General features: G+C 40.7%; 1 protein-coding gene across 1 annotated transcript; it reads left to right on the plus strand.

Moving 5' to 3' along the window:
* Positions 1-18: 18 nt before the first annotated feature.
* On the plus strand, positions 19-15,824 carry ltn1 (listerin E3 ubiquitin protein ligase 1). Its single transcript, XM_067608142.1, has 32 exons — positions 19-171; positions 368-574; positions 744-842; positions 3,055-3,285; positions 3,387-3,439; positions 3,550-3,730; positions 4,055-4,228; positions 4,357-4,547; positions 4,931-5,078; positions 5,168-5,425; positions 5,609-5,920; positions 6,248-6,466; positions 6,620-6,661; positions 6,761-6,950; positions 7,122-7,361; positions 7,443-7,596; positions 7,773-7,923; positions 8,090-8,300; positions 8,415-8,571; positions 8,909-9,022; positions 9,140-9,267; positions 9,358-9,493; positions 9,625-9,769; positions 11,690-11,903; positions 12,250-12,487; positions 12,714-12,791; positions 12,947-13,133; positions 13,346-13,511; positions 13,608-13,828; positions 14,357-14,551; positions 14,650-14,817; positions 15,000-15,824. Exons 1-32 carry the CDS (start codon positions 130-132, stop codon positions 15,060-15,062), a joined length of 5,313 nt encoding a protein of 1,770 aa, XP_067464243.1. The 5' UTR covers positions 19-129; the 3' UTR covers positions 15,063-15,824.
* Positions 15,825-16,746: the final 922 nt, after the last annotated feature.

The following is a 16,746-nucleotide window of genomic DNA, read 5'->3' on the forward strand; positions in this document are numbered from 1 at the left end:
GAAAGTTGTAGACAGGAAGTCTTCAGTTCCGGAACTTCTTCGGTTTTCACTCACAGCATCAACACTTCCAGCGCTACTAAGTACTACGTTACCATAGGAAACTGAAACTTTAAATGTTCATACGTACCCATGGGGGGTAAGAATAAACAGCGAACTAAAGGAAATGTTCGGGTAAGTACATATTTCTGTAATGTACAGTGTTAAAATAACACGGCTAGCTACAAACGAGCACAAGCTAAACGTTAAACAGCTAACGTTAAGTTAACTTACGCGTGACTGCTGTCAACCGTTTCATAACCAACGACTCTTCTGTCTCGCTAACGTGACTATTCGTCTCTGTAACGACGCATTTCTGTCCCAATACTAGCCATCCAGTAGCGGCCGGGCTGCTGAGGTGTTGGCTCGGGAAGGTGGTGTTATCCCGGGCTTTGTGGGCTTTGACTCCACGGTTACTTCAGAGTTGAGTTATGTCCCAGCTGTCCACGGCGCGGAGGAGATAGACAACCTGGTTGATGCTGATTTCCGCCTAGTGCTCAGGAAACTCTCCAAAAGAGATGGAGTCACCAGACTGAAAGTGAGTTTAAACCTCAACTTCAACTTTTAATTGTCTTTCCGCTACTGGGGCGAAAAACACGCACAAAGTTAAAATACAGTGTGCAAATCTCTCATTGGGTATGTTGAAGTCACCCAGGCTGTGTCTATGGTCGAGGTTTGTGTGTATTGATACTGTGTACACTTTCCAGGCTGTGCAGGACTTTGGGTCCATGTGTCAGGAACGGGATGCTGAAGATGTTAAAGGGGTCCTGCCATACTGGCCGAGGATTTACTGCAAGATATCAGTGGTAAGCTGGTCATTCATCACATGTTCATGAAGTTATTTACTTGTATTCTTTTGCTTCAGTGTCACATTATTTTTAACATTTGGAAATGGTACATCTTTAATAGGAGTGGATATCACCACTGATCTCCTGATTCAATTTTGATTCAGAAAATCCAGAATCAATTAATTTCGATTTGATTCAATTCAATATGATTTGATTCTTGATTCAGATATCAATCAGATAAATGCTAATATGGCAGAAAATGCTTCCCACTTTATCTTGGGAACCTAAAATGTCTTCTACATTTATAGTGGTATGAAAAAGTTTAGGCACCCCTGACAATTTCCATTATTTTCATTTATAAATCATTGGGTGTTTGGATCAGCAATTTCATTTTGATCAATCAAATAACTGATGGACCCAGCATTATTTCAGTTGCGAAATGAGGTTTATTGGATTAACAGAAAATGTGCAATATGCATCAAAACAAAGGTGCATAAATTTGGGCACTCCAACAGAAAAATCACATTAATATTTAGTCGAGCCTCCCTTTGCAAAAATAACAGCCTCTAGACGCTTCCTATAGCCTGTAATGAGTGTCTGGATTCTTGATGAAGGTATTTAGGACCTTTCCTCCTTACAAAACACCTCCAGTTCACTTAGATTTGATGGTTGCCAAGCATGGACAGTGCCCTTCAAATCATCCCACAGATTTTCAATGATATTCATGTCTGGGGGCTGGGATGGCCATTCCAGAACATTGTACTTGTTCCTCTGCATGAATTCCTGAGTAGATTTTGAGCAGTGTTTTGGGTCGTTGTCTTGTTGAAATATCCAGCCCTGGCGTAACTTCAACTTTGTGACTGACTCTTGAACATTATTCTCAAGAATCCACTGATAATGAGTGGAATCCATGCGACCCTCAACTTAAACAAGATTCCCAGTACTGGCACTGGCCACACAGCCCCACAGCATGATAGGACCTCCACCAAATTTTACTGTGGGTAGCAAGTGTTTTTCTTGGAATGCTGTGTTCTTTCGCCGCCATGCATAACGCCCCTTGTTATGACCAAATAACTCAATCTTATTTTCATCAGTCCACAGGACCTTATTCCAAAATGAAGCTGGCTTGTCCAAATGTGCTTTTGCATACCTCAAGCGACTCTGTTTGTGGTGTGTGTGCAGAAAAGGCGTCTTCCGCATCACTCCCCCATACAGCTTCTCCCTGTGCAAAGTGCGCTGAATTGTTGAATGATGCACAGTGACACCATCTGCAGCAAGATGATGTTGTAGGTCTTTGGAGGTGGTCCGTGGGTTGTCTTTGACCATTCTCACCATCCTTCGCCTTTGCCTCTCCGTTATTTTTCTTGGCCTGCCACTTCTGGCCTTAACAAGAACCGTGCCTGTGGTCTTCCATTTCCTCACTATGTTCCTCACAGTGGAAACTGACAGCTGAAATCTCTGAGATAGCTTTTTGTAGCCTTCCCCTAAACCATAATGTTGAACAATCTTTGTTTTCAGGTCGTTTGAGAGTTGTTTTGAGGCCCCCATGTTGCCACTCTTCAGAGGAGAGTCAAAGAGAAGAACAACTTGCAATTGGCCACCTTAAATACCTTTTCTCATGATTTGATGCACCTGGCCATGAAGTTCAAGACTTAATGATCTCACCAAACCAATTTTGTGCTCCAATTAATCAGTCTGATTTAATTTCATACAACTTAATATTGCTACACTAAAAATCTTTGTCTGGAAAATACCCCAGTACTCAGCTTTTATTAGAAAATGAATGGCATGCCAATGTGATCATTTTCTGTGAAGACAGAGTAAATTATTATGCAGCCTCAGAGGGGTGCCTAAACTTTTTCATACCACTGTAACAAGTAAGCAACACAGTTTCACTGTCCTATAACATCACAGGCTGAATTGTTAACACGTTTCAGTAGAATCCAAATGCTGTTCAGTCAACTTCCCTAGCTTCACATCTCATAGCCAGAGATAATATCCTGTAAAGAAACACGAACCGAGAGCTCAGAGCAATTAATTGGAATTAAAAAAAAAAAAAAGATCCAGCCCTAATCTTTAATGCATACATTACTACTCAGATTTTACAATTATGTTCCCTGGAACCACATTCAAATTAAGAATAGTATTTCAGTGTGACTTGAAATATGTGTCTGTGTCTGTGTTTGAGGTGGATCCACATTAAGTGAATTTTGTCTTTTTTGTTTACCAGGACTATGATCGCCGCATCAGGGAGGCCACCCAGCAGGCCTTTGAGCAGCTGGTGCTGAAAGTACGTCGCAGCTTGGCCCCATTTCTGAAGAGCTTGATGGGCCACTGGATTCTGTCCCAGTGTGACACCTACACACCTGCAGCTTCTGCTGCATGCCAGGCCTTCCAGGCTGCCTTCTCACCAGCCAAACAGCCCGAGGCGCTCAGCTTTTGCAAAGATGAGATCCTGAATGTGAGTAGTTGTGGTGGTTTTAATGAGGATGAGGTGAATTGCACTGTAATCTAATGAGTTAATCTTAACACCAAAATTGTTGTCTTATCATTTTATTACAGGTTCTTCAAGATGTTTTGTTAAAGGAAACTGCAGACACACTGAGCGATCCACAGTAAGTTAATAGTTTGTCTTATTATATTGTTCGTGTCCATTCGTCTTGGCACAAGGATAATATATTCTTTCAGAGTCTTTAGTGAGGCAGTGTTTCTCTCTGTTCTTTAGAAGTGTGACAGAAGAAGAGAGAGAAGCCAAATATGTGCGCATGCTGACCAGCTCTCTGCTGGGGGTAAAGAGACTGCTTTCCCTGCTGCCCCAGGATGACAGGGTGGCCCTGGAGCAAAGACTATCTCATCTTGTTACCTCTGGGAAGTTCTGGAAATACAGCAAACACAAGACACCACAGGTACCAGCATTGAGTAAGACTGCTCTGCTTAACAGAGGTTGGAATATGTAGGCATATAACAAAGCAATACATGAAATGTTCATTTGTCACAAGCACATAATGTAGTTTCACTTCAATCAAATATAATATAATATATTGAATGTTTATTCTTCCACTTCGAATTTCCATACTTACATTTGACAGTAACATGAAATTATACCTTAAGTCCTGCATGAGAAGTTGAATTATATTTGTTTATGTGCTGACTGTCATCTGATATACGTGCATTCATCTGTTTTGAGAAAGTTAGTTCACTATTTTTTTTAAATTTGTGTTTCTCCACAGGTGCGAGGAGCATTTTTCGAGATGGTATGCGCTCTGTGTGAGTTAACTCCAGGACTTGTCCAGGCTGAAGCAGCACGATTCTGCCCTGCGGTTCTCCTCAGCATTGATGACACAGATCCTGTAGTGCTGCCTCCTGTGTGGGAAGCTGTTCTTCATGTTGTGTCTACAATCCCTGTAAGCTATATGTCTTGGTCATTAAGTGCATCTACACATTCATACAGTAGGTTTGTAGGTGATGCATTTTTGTTAATCCACTTTATAAAGTTGCATCTAATCTTACATTTTTCTGTTCCAATTTCCAGGACTGCTGGACACATGTGAATGCTAAGAAGGGCGTATTACCTAAACTTTGGGCTCTATTAAGAGAGGGTGGCAAAGGCATGGCTAAAGCACTTCACCCCAATTTAATGCCGCTCCTCAGCAAACTGCCCCAGCAGGTCACGGACCCAACCTTGGACTTCTACACCACTTTCTTCACTTCTCTCATACACGGGTAATTTGTTTTTGTGTGTGTGTATACTTGGGCGGGGTGATAATTCAATATTATCATGTATAAAATTTCAAGGGAACCATATTGTGATGATAAGCACATATTGTATTATCTTTTTAATCTATGCAAATTTTAATCATAAACTAACAAAATTAGTAAATTGCGCCTTTGTATTACACCTTTGAAGAATTTTCCTAGTGGAACACACTTCAGTGGGCAATAATTTGATTATTTTGTATGTGATTTTTGCCTACAATTGCCGTACCATCTATACTGACATAAAGTAATACATGTATTATTCTTGTCAACATCATGATGTGGATTTCAACCATATCAGAATTCATGTATCACACTCTATAACATTAGTGTCTGTGTGTTTGTTTCAGTCTGTCCAGTGAGCGTGCAGCAACAAGCCCATCAGAGAGTGCAGTTATAGTGACTTCTGCTGTTGAGTGCTTGAGGTACTGCATACTGCACAATACGGAAGAGGAAGATGATCAGAGAAGAATACGGAACATGCTTATTTCACAGCAGGTTAGATCGCACATACTTTTTTCTATCATGTCAAATCTACTAAGAAGTCCCTACCTTTCTGACATTGTTTTGTTGTTTGTTTTTTGTAGCTCTTACCACTACTAGAAAGAGCTCTTGAAAATCCCTCCCTTCAGAATAGCCCTCTTTTCCTTTTGGTCACTGAACTGCTCGTTTCATGGGAGAAGAGGGCAGGTGTACATAGTGGGAGCGAAGCTAATGAGAGCAAAGATGTCTTTCAAGGACTCCTGGCAGACTTCTGGGAGGGTCTTGGTCTTCTTTTTGTGCGTTACGCAGACAACGAGGAAGCAGATCCACAGGCTTTGGAAGGAGTAGCCACCTTGCTGCAGGTGAGTTTGGTTTTGGGGAATATCTGGTTCAGATATACCCCACTGAATTCTCCATGTTGACACTGAGGATACAGCAAATCAATATGGCTGTCAGAGCCATTAATGTTTTAAAAAAGTGACCAAGGAGAAACAGAAAAAATAATCCCTAAATAAATCCATTCTCACTTTCTTTGATGTCTCCAGGTGATGCGTTACCCTGAGAGAGTAAACAGAAAACAAGTCCAGAAGAAGAAATCTGTCAAGATCTGTTTGTCTAAGACAGAATTAAATGAAGGAACTGGAGTCGAGGGTGATGGTGTGGAGAAGCCAGTTCAGACGGTGTCGGACCTTGTGAATGAGAAAGCATTCGGATCCCCACAGACCCAGCATTTTGAGGATGTAGTGTGCCAGCTGGCACAACTGTGCCTGGTGCATGTGAATGAGAAAAACTCAGAGAGACATCTTGTTTTCCTCTCTCTACTCCTGCGGTCTTTTCACACACCCAGGGTCTTCAGTGTAAGTCTTGACAATTACATATAAAAGTATATTTCAGTGTCAGTCATTTTTTTATCTTTATGCCTCATCAATTTGTTTTTGTAATGGCCAATTCTGTGAAAAATATATACAACTGAAAGGGATGAGTTCAGTATAAAAACTTGTGATACACTTTGAAAAATTGTTGGCAGTAATGTTAAATATCGGCAGTTTTTAATGTGTGGGCTTAAAGATGCAAACACGCTGGCATGGCCCTTTGAAATCAATAATGGAAAACACTAAGGCTTTAACAAGGTTTTACAATTCCTTAACGCAATTGACTTTTTCCCTAAACTATAATTGTTTTAGAAATTGGTGGAATTGGATGATAAAATAACAACGGACGGTGAGCAGAGGGACGAGGTGAATTTGAACAATCCAGCGATGCAGTTCCTGCTGGAACGAGTGGTGGTGTGGCTGGCTGAGAAGGGGCGCAGTGACACAGAGCACCTGGTGGAGATGGTTTTCAGCTCTCTCTACTGCTGCAGCCAGCAAGAGACCACCCGCATCCTCAACCACATCACCACGGTAACATAAGATCTTGATGTCAAAACATACTACCTCATGTTGTTTCATGTTTCTGATGTGAAGCGTGATGATCCCTCTTGTGTTGTAGGATTATCTCTAATTTATGTGTTGTCTTTTTTGCTGCAATTCATGCTCTTCACTCTTTTTTTATAGATGAATCTACAGTGGGGAATTATCCTGCAAATCATACAGAGGGTATGTGTTGTTCTACTTACACAGACAGTGTGTTATCTACCTATACATCAAATTTACACTGTAATAAATGTCTATGCTACTTTTTGTTCATCCTGTCAGGCATGTGCAGATCCAGAGACTCTTAAGAGCTGTAGGGATTGGCTGAAAGGTTCAGTTCTGGGCGAGCAACTCTTAGGACTGACTAAGGAGCTCTGCAAGATGGGACGCAATTCTTCCAGTTCTTCCTCTTCTGCAAGCAGCCCCAGTTGGACTCTTATCAGCCTAGTCCTCTCTCAGCACCACAACAATGGTGAATAAACTCTCTCTCACAAACACACAAACACCAGCAAATCATTTTTTTAGTGGCCGTTATATTTGTCATTGTTGAGGAAAATACATTTTTGCTGAACTCTGAATGCACATGGAGTTTATCATTCTCCCAACTGTATAATCATCTTTTTTATTTGTGTTACATGCACAGAACCTCTGATAGGTGAGGTGTACATGGAGAAGATCTTGGAGAAGCTCCACGCCACTCTGTCTGAGACTAAGAGTCTGTCAGATGCAGGCAATATGGAGCCACTCGTCTCCTTTATCTGTGATGTGGCCTCCACATTCTTCTCTTCTGTACAAGACTGTCTTCTACTACAGTCTGCTGAGGAACTTTTGCTCACTGTTTTCCAGCTCACAGCCCAAGATCAAACACACACTCACCTTTCTGGTAGGTACTTACAAAGTGCATATATACACTTGTACTTGACATCCTTGCTAAATAACTAATTTGTGTCTATTGCTTTGAAAGATTCACTTTTAGAGAAGCTGAAGAAAGCATGTGTAGCCGGGGTCCAGTCATTGGTCCAACACTCTGAATATGAGGCCAATGAAGGTGGTTTCCTGCACAGAGCAGCTCTTTGGGTGACGAACCAACTACTCACTGTCTCTCTGGACATTAAAAGGTAACCAAACACTCCCTTCTCATGTAGTGTTTAAAACCCCAAGCTGGATTGTCAGTTATTCTTCCTCAAGTTTGGGCCTGTTCAGTGTGTTTGAATCGTTAACACTATATTTACGAATCTGTCTAAGGCTTTGTTGTGGTTTTAGGTAACTCAGGCTTCTTGGTGTTATGTTTTAGTCTACAGGTTCTGGTTCTGGCTGTACAGAGCATAGTAGAGACAATCATCTCTGTTTGCGATCAAGACTCCCACCTCCTTGTCCAGTTCTTTACCTATTTGACACCCAGCCAGACAGGATGGACAAGAATAAGACAGGCCTTACCTCCCCAGGTGAGCCAGCCAATTCATTGTCCTTACTTCAGTTACTACCATATTGGTCACGATGAACTTATCTAGCACTGCAGTCAGCTGTGAAATGATTCTGCTTTAATTAAATCTTGCATACAAAACATTTGACATTCATATGTGGTAATTCCCCTTCATCTGTCCTTCGCAGTGGGTCAAGACCCCTTTACTGGCCAGCCGTCATCGAGGAGTTTGTGAAAAACCCTCCATGGATATCTGGAAGTGTAAGGTGTCAAACAGATTACCAGCCCACCTATGTGCCTGTGCCCTATTAGGGAGGGTGATCCGGACTGCTGCATTCATACCTTGTGACCAAAAGAAGGCAAAGTGTCCTTCACACCTGCCAAACATTAAGTACACAGGTATACAAACACAGGAAATGCTCTATTTTCTTCACTGACTTTGTTGTTTTTCATTCTCTCTGCAATCTATGACACTGTTTAATATGTCTGTATATGTATGCTTATGTTTGGCAGTTGCAGAATTGCTGTATGCTCTGCAGTGGTGTAAGGAGGTAGAGTACAGCCCTACTATAGTGTCTGCCTATCACAGCCTGCTGACTGACTGGGGGTTGTCAGAAGGACTGCACGGCCAGGTTCCAATAACAGACCTGCTGGAGACACTCTACTCAAGGTGAGGTTCACTGATTGATTTCTGACTAACAAGAAATTAATTTAGTACTTGGCAGAGTAAGTGGAAACAAACCTATAATAATATTCTACATGGAGCCTCCTCCAAAGACATGGGTGTGATTAATTTGTTGGACTATACATTATCTGGCAGTCAATAAAAATTGTTTATTACAAAAAACAAACTGTGAAGAGGGAGTATGAAAATTGATTCTGGAAGCCATATCTTGAATAAATGTATCAGCTTTTGAAGAAACAAGACAACAGAAGTCAGAAGGTATTGCCAGGCCATGATTTGAACGATACCCACTGAATATACTGTGTACTGTGTTACCCTGTAGGTCAGTAGAGCTTGGAGGTCTTTGGTCCCTGACTTTAGAAGACTACATTGACACCAACAACTTGGAAGCCACTCACAGTGCAAGCTTGAGGAAGCTCTACGGCAGTGCAGATAGGTGAGTACTTTATTTTGTTAATAATCATTTTAAATACTTTTGATTTCACAATTAAAGCTGATGTGTGGCCACTCTTACTGCTGTGTTAAATATTGAAAATGTTCTGCGTTTGGTCAGTTTGTTCCCAGTGTCTCAAAGCAAACTGAGCACACTCCAGGTACTCTGCCCCACCATGACCAAAGAAGACAGAGAGACTCTCGTAGCTCTGGCTACTTCTGGAATAATCAACTGGCAAGAGAATGACAGTGAGAATACACACATAAACACATACAAATGCATAAATGGACATGTTGGACTTAACCAAGCAAATGATAATGTTGGGCTTTGTGTCACAGATGTGTATGGGTGTCTGGCGGTGCTGCTGTGCTGTCTACAAGCCGATACACAAGTAGAAGAGGAGGTTTTGCAGGCTATCCTGGCCACTGTGATGGAGTGGAGGAACAGCAAGGAGGACTGGTTCCTCTTTAGCAGGTAATCACAGAATACCATTCAAACATTAACACACTGTGTTTTCCTGTATTATATCTCTTTTAAGATATAATGTAATATTTTTAGATAGTTCCTACTGACATAACTACATTTTTCACATCTTTGTATTTCAGTGACCTGTCTCAAGCAGTTACAGAACAGTTGAATCTTACTGTGGAGATGATGCGTTTCCTGTCATGGCTGGTGACTCATTGTCCAACGGTTCTCGGGGGCAGCCAGTGGGACTTCTTGCTCTGCTCTATGTTAGCCTGGTTGGAGGTGAGAGAGTTAAGAAACTATTGTTGTTTGTTGTTTTATTAGGATCCCCATTAGCTGCCAATTTAATGACCGCTAGGGTCCTTGCAAGAAAATTTTTACAACAGAACACAAATACAGAGTATAATTGATAATAAATTAAAATAAGAAAATAAGTTGTTAAAAATAATGATAAAATAAAAAAAGCATGAGAAAGGTTTTAAATTCCTGCTGACTTTGAAGACTTAGCACAGCATTAAATTTACAGTTTACCCATTCATGAAGATAATGAAAATAAAAAATAAAAACAAGAATTTAAAAAAAAAAAAAGAAAAATATGGAAGAAAAACAAAAACATAAAAACAACAGTTAATCATTTGGTCATCTGCAACAATTCACTTTTCAGTATCTTTTTAAATCTATGTTTATTCTGTACTAGCCTTGTGGATGCTGGTAGCTTGTTCCAATTGAATATGGCTCTATAGCGTACTGTAGATTTTTCGCCACCTAGTGCCTGTCTGGTGAAATAAGTTCGACTGTTTTGTATATAGACTAATTGATCAGCTAAAAATGTAGGATTCATGAGGATAAAACCTTCCTAAAAAATGAGAGAAGGCTTACACGGAGTCTGTATTCAACTGTGAGCCATGAGAGGCGTTTATGCATAACAGTCACATTTGTTCTATATGAGCATTGAAGAACTACCCTGGCAGTTCTGTTTTGTGCTAATTGAAGTTTGTGAAGCTCCTTCTGTGATGCTGATGACCATATGAACAGTATTCTGACAAAACAAGTGACTGTACTACCTGATTAAGAATGGAAGCGGGTATATATGTAACACATTTCCCTGCCATAGCAATACCTTTACCCATTTTAGCCACTATATCATCAATATGAGCTAAGGGTGCAACAGATCACAAAACTCATGGTTCGGATCGTATCACGGATTTGAGTCACAGATTGGATCATTTTTCGGATCGGCAAAAAAAAGAGGGGGAGACAAAACTTTGTATTCCATATATTCTGTAAAACACTTATAGCAAGGAACTTTTGCCCATGGTCTTAAATGCATGCCTCAAGCATGCCTCGGGTTTTCATCTCCGATACATCCCAGTTCTCACCTCTTTCTTCTGCGATTCCGTCAACTAAGAGGTTATTTCTCCTTGACTGGTTCTCGATGAAGTCCAATTTTGTGAGCATCATGTCCAGTTCCTCCTTTGATTTTGTTATGTCACTTTCAAGCAGCTTTAATTTTGTTTCCATTTCTTCATGCACAGTTGTCACATGTCTACTTTATCTTGGGTGTTTTCCAAGCTGGATTTCACACCCTGAACATCTGTGATGACATCATCCAGCCTTTTGTTAGTACCCTCGATGATCACCTGTACAAAACAAAAAAGTTTTCCTGCTGTAACATCTCTTTATAAAAGTCTCTCTCTGCTTAAACATCTGGGATATCATGGTCATTGTTACAGGTGTTTCATCTTCTGGTGGGGATGCCTTTGTATATTTGGGAGGCATGGTGTTTCTTACCCCAATTTATCACCTGGTCCTTGTAGGCTGAATTTTTGGCCTGAGGCCAATGTGGGCAGAGGCCCAGAGAATTGAAATAAATTGCAGTTCCAATAGTCTCAGTTTTAATAAACAAGTTGTTGTAAAGTCTTCTTATTTCAGGTAAAAGGAGTGAGTTAGAGACTAGAGACAGTTACAGAGTAATTCCTCCAATAGCTGGTTAGGACTCAGCAGTGAAGGCACTGAAGCAGGGTGGATACCTGCCACGGTGCGTGAACTCAGGTCTTGTGGTAGTCAAAGTACGCATTGTGTTACTCTGCTGCCCACTAATAAAGGTTTTGGCAATACATGTACACCAACTGTAGTTCTTTATGTCTTGCATCTGCTGTCCCTCATTGTCTTCGACTTCGCTTTGTTTGCTTCCAATCTCAGACTGCCAGTGAGAATGTGAGCAGTCTGTGGAACCCATGGGTGCAGCTGTTCGTGTGTGAGAACACTATACTAATAGTGGAGCTGAATGAGTTCTTCTCATCATCCTCACCCGATGTAATGGAGAAGCTGCCGTCAGAACTGGCGGGTGAATGGAGAGACTTCTTCGTAGAAGGAATCTACAATCTGCTGTTGCCTCTGCCTATCAGTATCACCGGTACGTGTGTTAGCTTTATTCTAGGAGGTTATGACACAATCCTTGGGAAACAACTCTGCTCTGAAAAGTAAAGCACCAAAAGAAGGTAAAAAGTGCTTTTCATTGAGCATAACACCAGGTAATAAGGTAGTTGCTAAATGGAGAGCATTTAGTAAAAAATAATGTAGTCTAATACAACAGCCCTGCAATAAATCTTGCGTTATAATTTTCAGTTTTTGTTGGTCCAACTTTACAGTCATTTTGTTTGGAGACTGTAAATCTTAGTAACGCAATACAATTCAAAGTCAACACAAACTTGTGATTTCATGAGTCATAGTGCTTTTGTCTGTTTGCTGTCTAAATGCAGATGCCTTCACTGAACCGGACGACCCTGTGTTTCCTCTGGCGGCACTGCAGTCAGTCAGTGTGGCTCTGACTTATGTGCCTACGCAGCAGCTGAACCAAAACTCCCTGCCAGCACGATTCATAGCAGACCAGAAGACAAACCTGCCAGAGCCCCTTCAGACACTCCTCAACACCTTCTGCCCTCTGCTATTGTTTAAGGCCAGGCCCCTGCAAATCACTGTCTACTACATGTTAGAAAAGTAAGGAATTAGTTTAAGAGTGTGTATCATTGTACATGATTGCAAATATAGGTAACTTTCTCTTAAATTAACAGAAAAATATCTTAAAATTCTGCTAAGAGGTGTGTCGTAATTAAGGTGTTACACCTATCCTGAGATCCCTGGGAATGATCATGCCATACTTACTATACGAGTAATGGCTTATAAAACTAAGAAACATGTATATACTTGCATCTTGTCAATCCAGAGTCATGCCTCAGCTGCCCGCATGTGATGGAGAAGGAGACAGCAACAAGCCTGATGATGATAGAGATGAGCCGTGTCTGTAAGTAAAATAGGGAGTCTATTACTGTTTAGTTTTCACATATGTAATAATTACTAGTTTCTAGGTTTTGTCACAAGGTATACAAACATCTTTCTGACTTCATGTAGGTGATGTATTTAAATAATTCTTACAGTTTGGTTTATTTTTGTGTTCAGCTCTCCACCAGCCTCTCTGATGGCCATCCTATCAACCTGTGAGGAGCTGTGTGATAGCATCCTGGCGGGGCTTCAAGTAGGAGAGTTTGCAGTGGTCCAGCCTCTCAGTGTAGAATACTCCTGCATCCTGGGGTATTTGCTGGCCTGGAAGCTACTACTCATCTTTTTCAAATCCTCACCCTCCCATGTGAGTCATGACAAATCCTGGTCCAAGATGATCAGATATTTTGTACAACATGGTCGATTGTTCCTGGTTGTGACTTTGAAGTTTGAGTGTGTGAGAGTGTGTACAAGCAAATAGATTTATACGTTCCATGGAGAGTGCTGGCTTTGATGTGAAAGAAGAGTTATGTTGATATCAAAGTACTGTCACAATATTGACTTCTGTTTTATCTCTAGCTGCGTGCCCATTATGCCCAGTATCTTAAGAGAAGCTGCTCCCTTAACAAGCTCCTCCTTCATCTTTTCAAACTGATGCCTGAGAACCCCGTCTACCCAGGCCAGGGGTCAGACTCAAAGGAGACCAAAACCTTCTTTACAGAGAGCCCGTCTCTGGCTGTTGAAGGTAAGAACAGCACACACACGCATCTACACAATATCCGTACATGGCCGTGAAATGTAAACAAGCTTAAATTTCCCCTGTTGTGTTTCTTGCCTGCAGAAAGTGAGAGTGTTGAGTGGGAGCTCCCTCACCTGGCATGCAGTGTGTACTACAGCACAGTGCAGGACCTGCCTGCTATGGTGCGGCTGTGGTGGAATAGCCAGGAGAAGAGAGTGAGCGCAGCTGTGGAGAAGTTCACCATTAAATATGTCAGCCCTGTTCTGTCAGCCCAAGAGATCTCATCTGTCCAGTCCAGCACTCAGATGTTTGACAGCATGACTGTAAGTTAGCAAGTACATTGGTCTCTTTGTGTATCTACAACTTTTAATAGTTTTCGGTTTACTCTGGGTTCTTGCTGTTGTGAAATAATCATTTTCTAGACTTAAAAATTTGTTAAATTTAAACGAAACATTCATTGTTTTTTTAGGTCTTAGGTTTTTCAGGTATTTTTGTTTTTCAATTTATCTATATTTTCTGTTAATCTTTTATTTATCTCTGCATTCCTCCTATAAAATCAGAGCCTGGTTTCCACATAGATTATCTCCAGGAAACTGCACAAAAGTTAACAGGGGTAATAACCATTTAAGTTGAACAAATCCTGTGGTGCAGCACCTGCATCCCATTTGCAATATAATGATGCAGTAACAATGGATCCTTTTTAATTTGAAATACATTAACTTTTATTGGGGGATAATGCATTCAGTTCATCAAGTGTGATCCTCGCACTTGATTGTTAAGTAGTATTTGACTGAAAGAGTCCCCGTGGCACAGGCGAGCGGAGTGTTTATTTATTTATCTTATTGCCCCAGGTGAAGGCCCGCTCAGCAGCGCGGGAGGTGATTGCTACCTATTCTGTGGATGATATCTTCATCGAGTTGGTGATTCAGCTGCCACAGAATTACCCTCTAGGCTCTATCACTGTAGAGAGTGGGAGGCGTGTGGGTGTTGCTGTACAGCAGTGGAGGAACTGGATGCTGCAACTGAGCACCTACCTCACACATCAGGTAGAAATGCAACACAAAGACACAGTGGATATAAACATGGTACATAGGCAATGTTCCTCAACCTGTAGCCTGATTATAATGTGTGTTTGTGTGTTCAGAATGGCAGTATAATGGAGGGCCTGGCTCTGTGGAAGAACAACGTGGATAAGCGTTTCGAGGGAATAGAGGATTGTATGATCTGCTTCTCTGTTATCCATGGCTCCAACTATTCCCTGCCCAAGAAGGCTTGTCGCACCTGCAAAAAGAAATTCCACTCAGCATGTCTGGTGAGTTATATATGTCAACAACATATTACACCCAGTGGTTGGCTGTCAAGATTTTTAGTGCCTGCGCATGTTAGCTATTTACATAAATAAACCCACCACTGATATGATGTAGTGATTTTTTTTTTTAAATGTTTTTTTAACATTTGTTGTTACACTGACATATTTTTCTCATCTTTCTACAGTACAAATGGTTTACTTCCAGCAATAAGTCCACCTGTCCACTGTGCAGAGAAACCTTTTTCTAACACAGTCTGTTGACCATGGCTGAAAGGTTGACAGATGGATTTGCAACATCAAAAGTCTTCAATCAAACTGAAATGGATCCGATTGTGATTACATGCAAAAAGTTATTTAGAAACCCATCTATAGTAAAGTTCAATGTCTTAGATCAATACAAACACTGAAATTCTCTGTGAGGCTTCTCTGACTGAAATGGCAGGCATAGTTTGGTTTGGACAAAGTCTGAACTAAAGTACAGTAAAATCTAGTAAATATAATCTGGGGACTTTTATGTTCATATTCAGCGGTAGTGTGGGTTGATAAGCTGTCAACAGTTTGTTTTTGCCAGTGCTTCACTGTATATGTGCAGTATTGAGTTTTAATATTTTTTGTGGACTTAAATTTTTTTTAATTTTTGAAACATCCAGCTGTGTAGAGGCCAAGTCACAAAGTTGGGAAAACCAAAGCTGGTCAGCCTGTTGAATTGAGTAATTTTACAAACAAACAAACAGCAAAAAAAAGGATAAAAGTAATGGAATGTCCAAGACACATTTCGCAACTATTTCCTAATATTTAGGAGTGTAAAGAGATTATGTCTGATTAGTGACATGACTTATGCCATTGTGACATGGTTAGAACTTCTTTTGGGAGGTTTTTAATTTCAAAATGCAGAAGTTCACAAATATCAAAACCTAATAATATGTGTCTTCCCCTGTGCCTGCATATAGAGCTGTAAATGATGCTGGAAACTAAATAAAATACACATGGATGGATATTAACAAATTCAATTTGTTTTTGAATCAGCTGTCAGTATAGGGGTCAGCTAAGTAAACAAATATACACTTAGGAGTGTAAGCCATGTTCCACTTTGCTAACATAACATCCCCCATCTATAAGCAGGTTGTTCAACATATGAAAAGGGAAACAGAATGATACAACTTCTTGGAATTAAGATCTATGATTGAGGCACTTACAACCTTGAAAGGGCATCTGCAAATGCATTATCTTTGCTATGTATGTCGGATGTCCAGGTAAAAGCCCTGTGAAATCTCACTAGGCGGTGGTTGGAGTTTTTCATCCTGTGGAGGTAGAAAATAAATCTTGTGTGTCAACATGAACTCATCTGCTAAAACAGCAGCTTTATAAATCATTGTCGTTTTTTTGCTCATTTATATATGTACAAATAACGTCAGGCAGACAATTCTTAAAGTCCTCAAGCAATCTTTCTAAGATCTTTAGTTTGTACCTTCTGGGACTTTCACCATCTACTAAAAAGGGTCCCTTTTTCTTTAGCAAACTCAACACAAGTTTGAGTGTTGAGCCTGAGGCTTCTAAAGCAGTAAGCCTCAGGAATGAGCTCATAGGTTCTTAATATGGCACCTTTAACTGTCTCATAATCCTCGCTTTCCTCAATGCTTTAAGCAGTAAAAGCGTCCTGCACTTTTCCTACCAAAACACTCTGCAAAAGCAATGTCCAGGCATGCTTAGGCCACTTTGAAATTGTAGCCACACGTTTAAAATGAGGGAAGTACTTTTCAACATCTTTCTCTAAAAAGGGAGGAAACAATCTAATGTTTAACTGCATCAAACCCAGATAGCTCAAACTTAGTAGGGCTCACTGGAGCAGCATGCTTAAGGTCCAGTTCTTAAAGGAAATGCTCATGTTCTGAATGCATTTGCTTCTCTTTTAGTTGCCATTCCCTTTGCTTA

This window comes from Thunnus thynnus, chromosome 13 (genome assembly GCF_963924715.1).
Source record: "Thunnus thynnus chromosome 13, fThuThy2.1, whole genome shotgun sequence".
Lineage (NCBI taxonomy): Eukaryota > Metazoa > Chordata > Actinopteri > Scombriformes > Scombridae > Thunnus > Thunnus thynnus.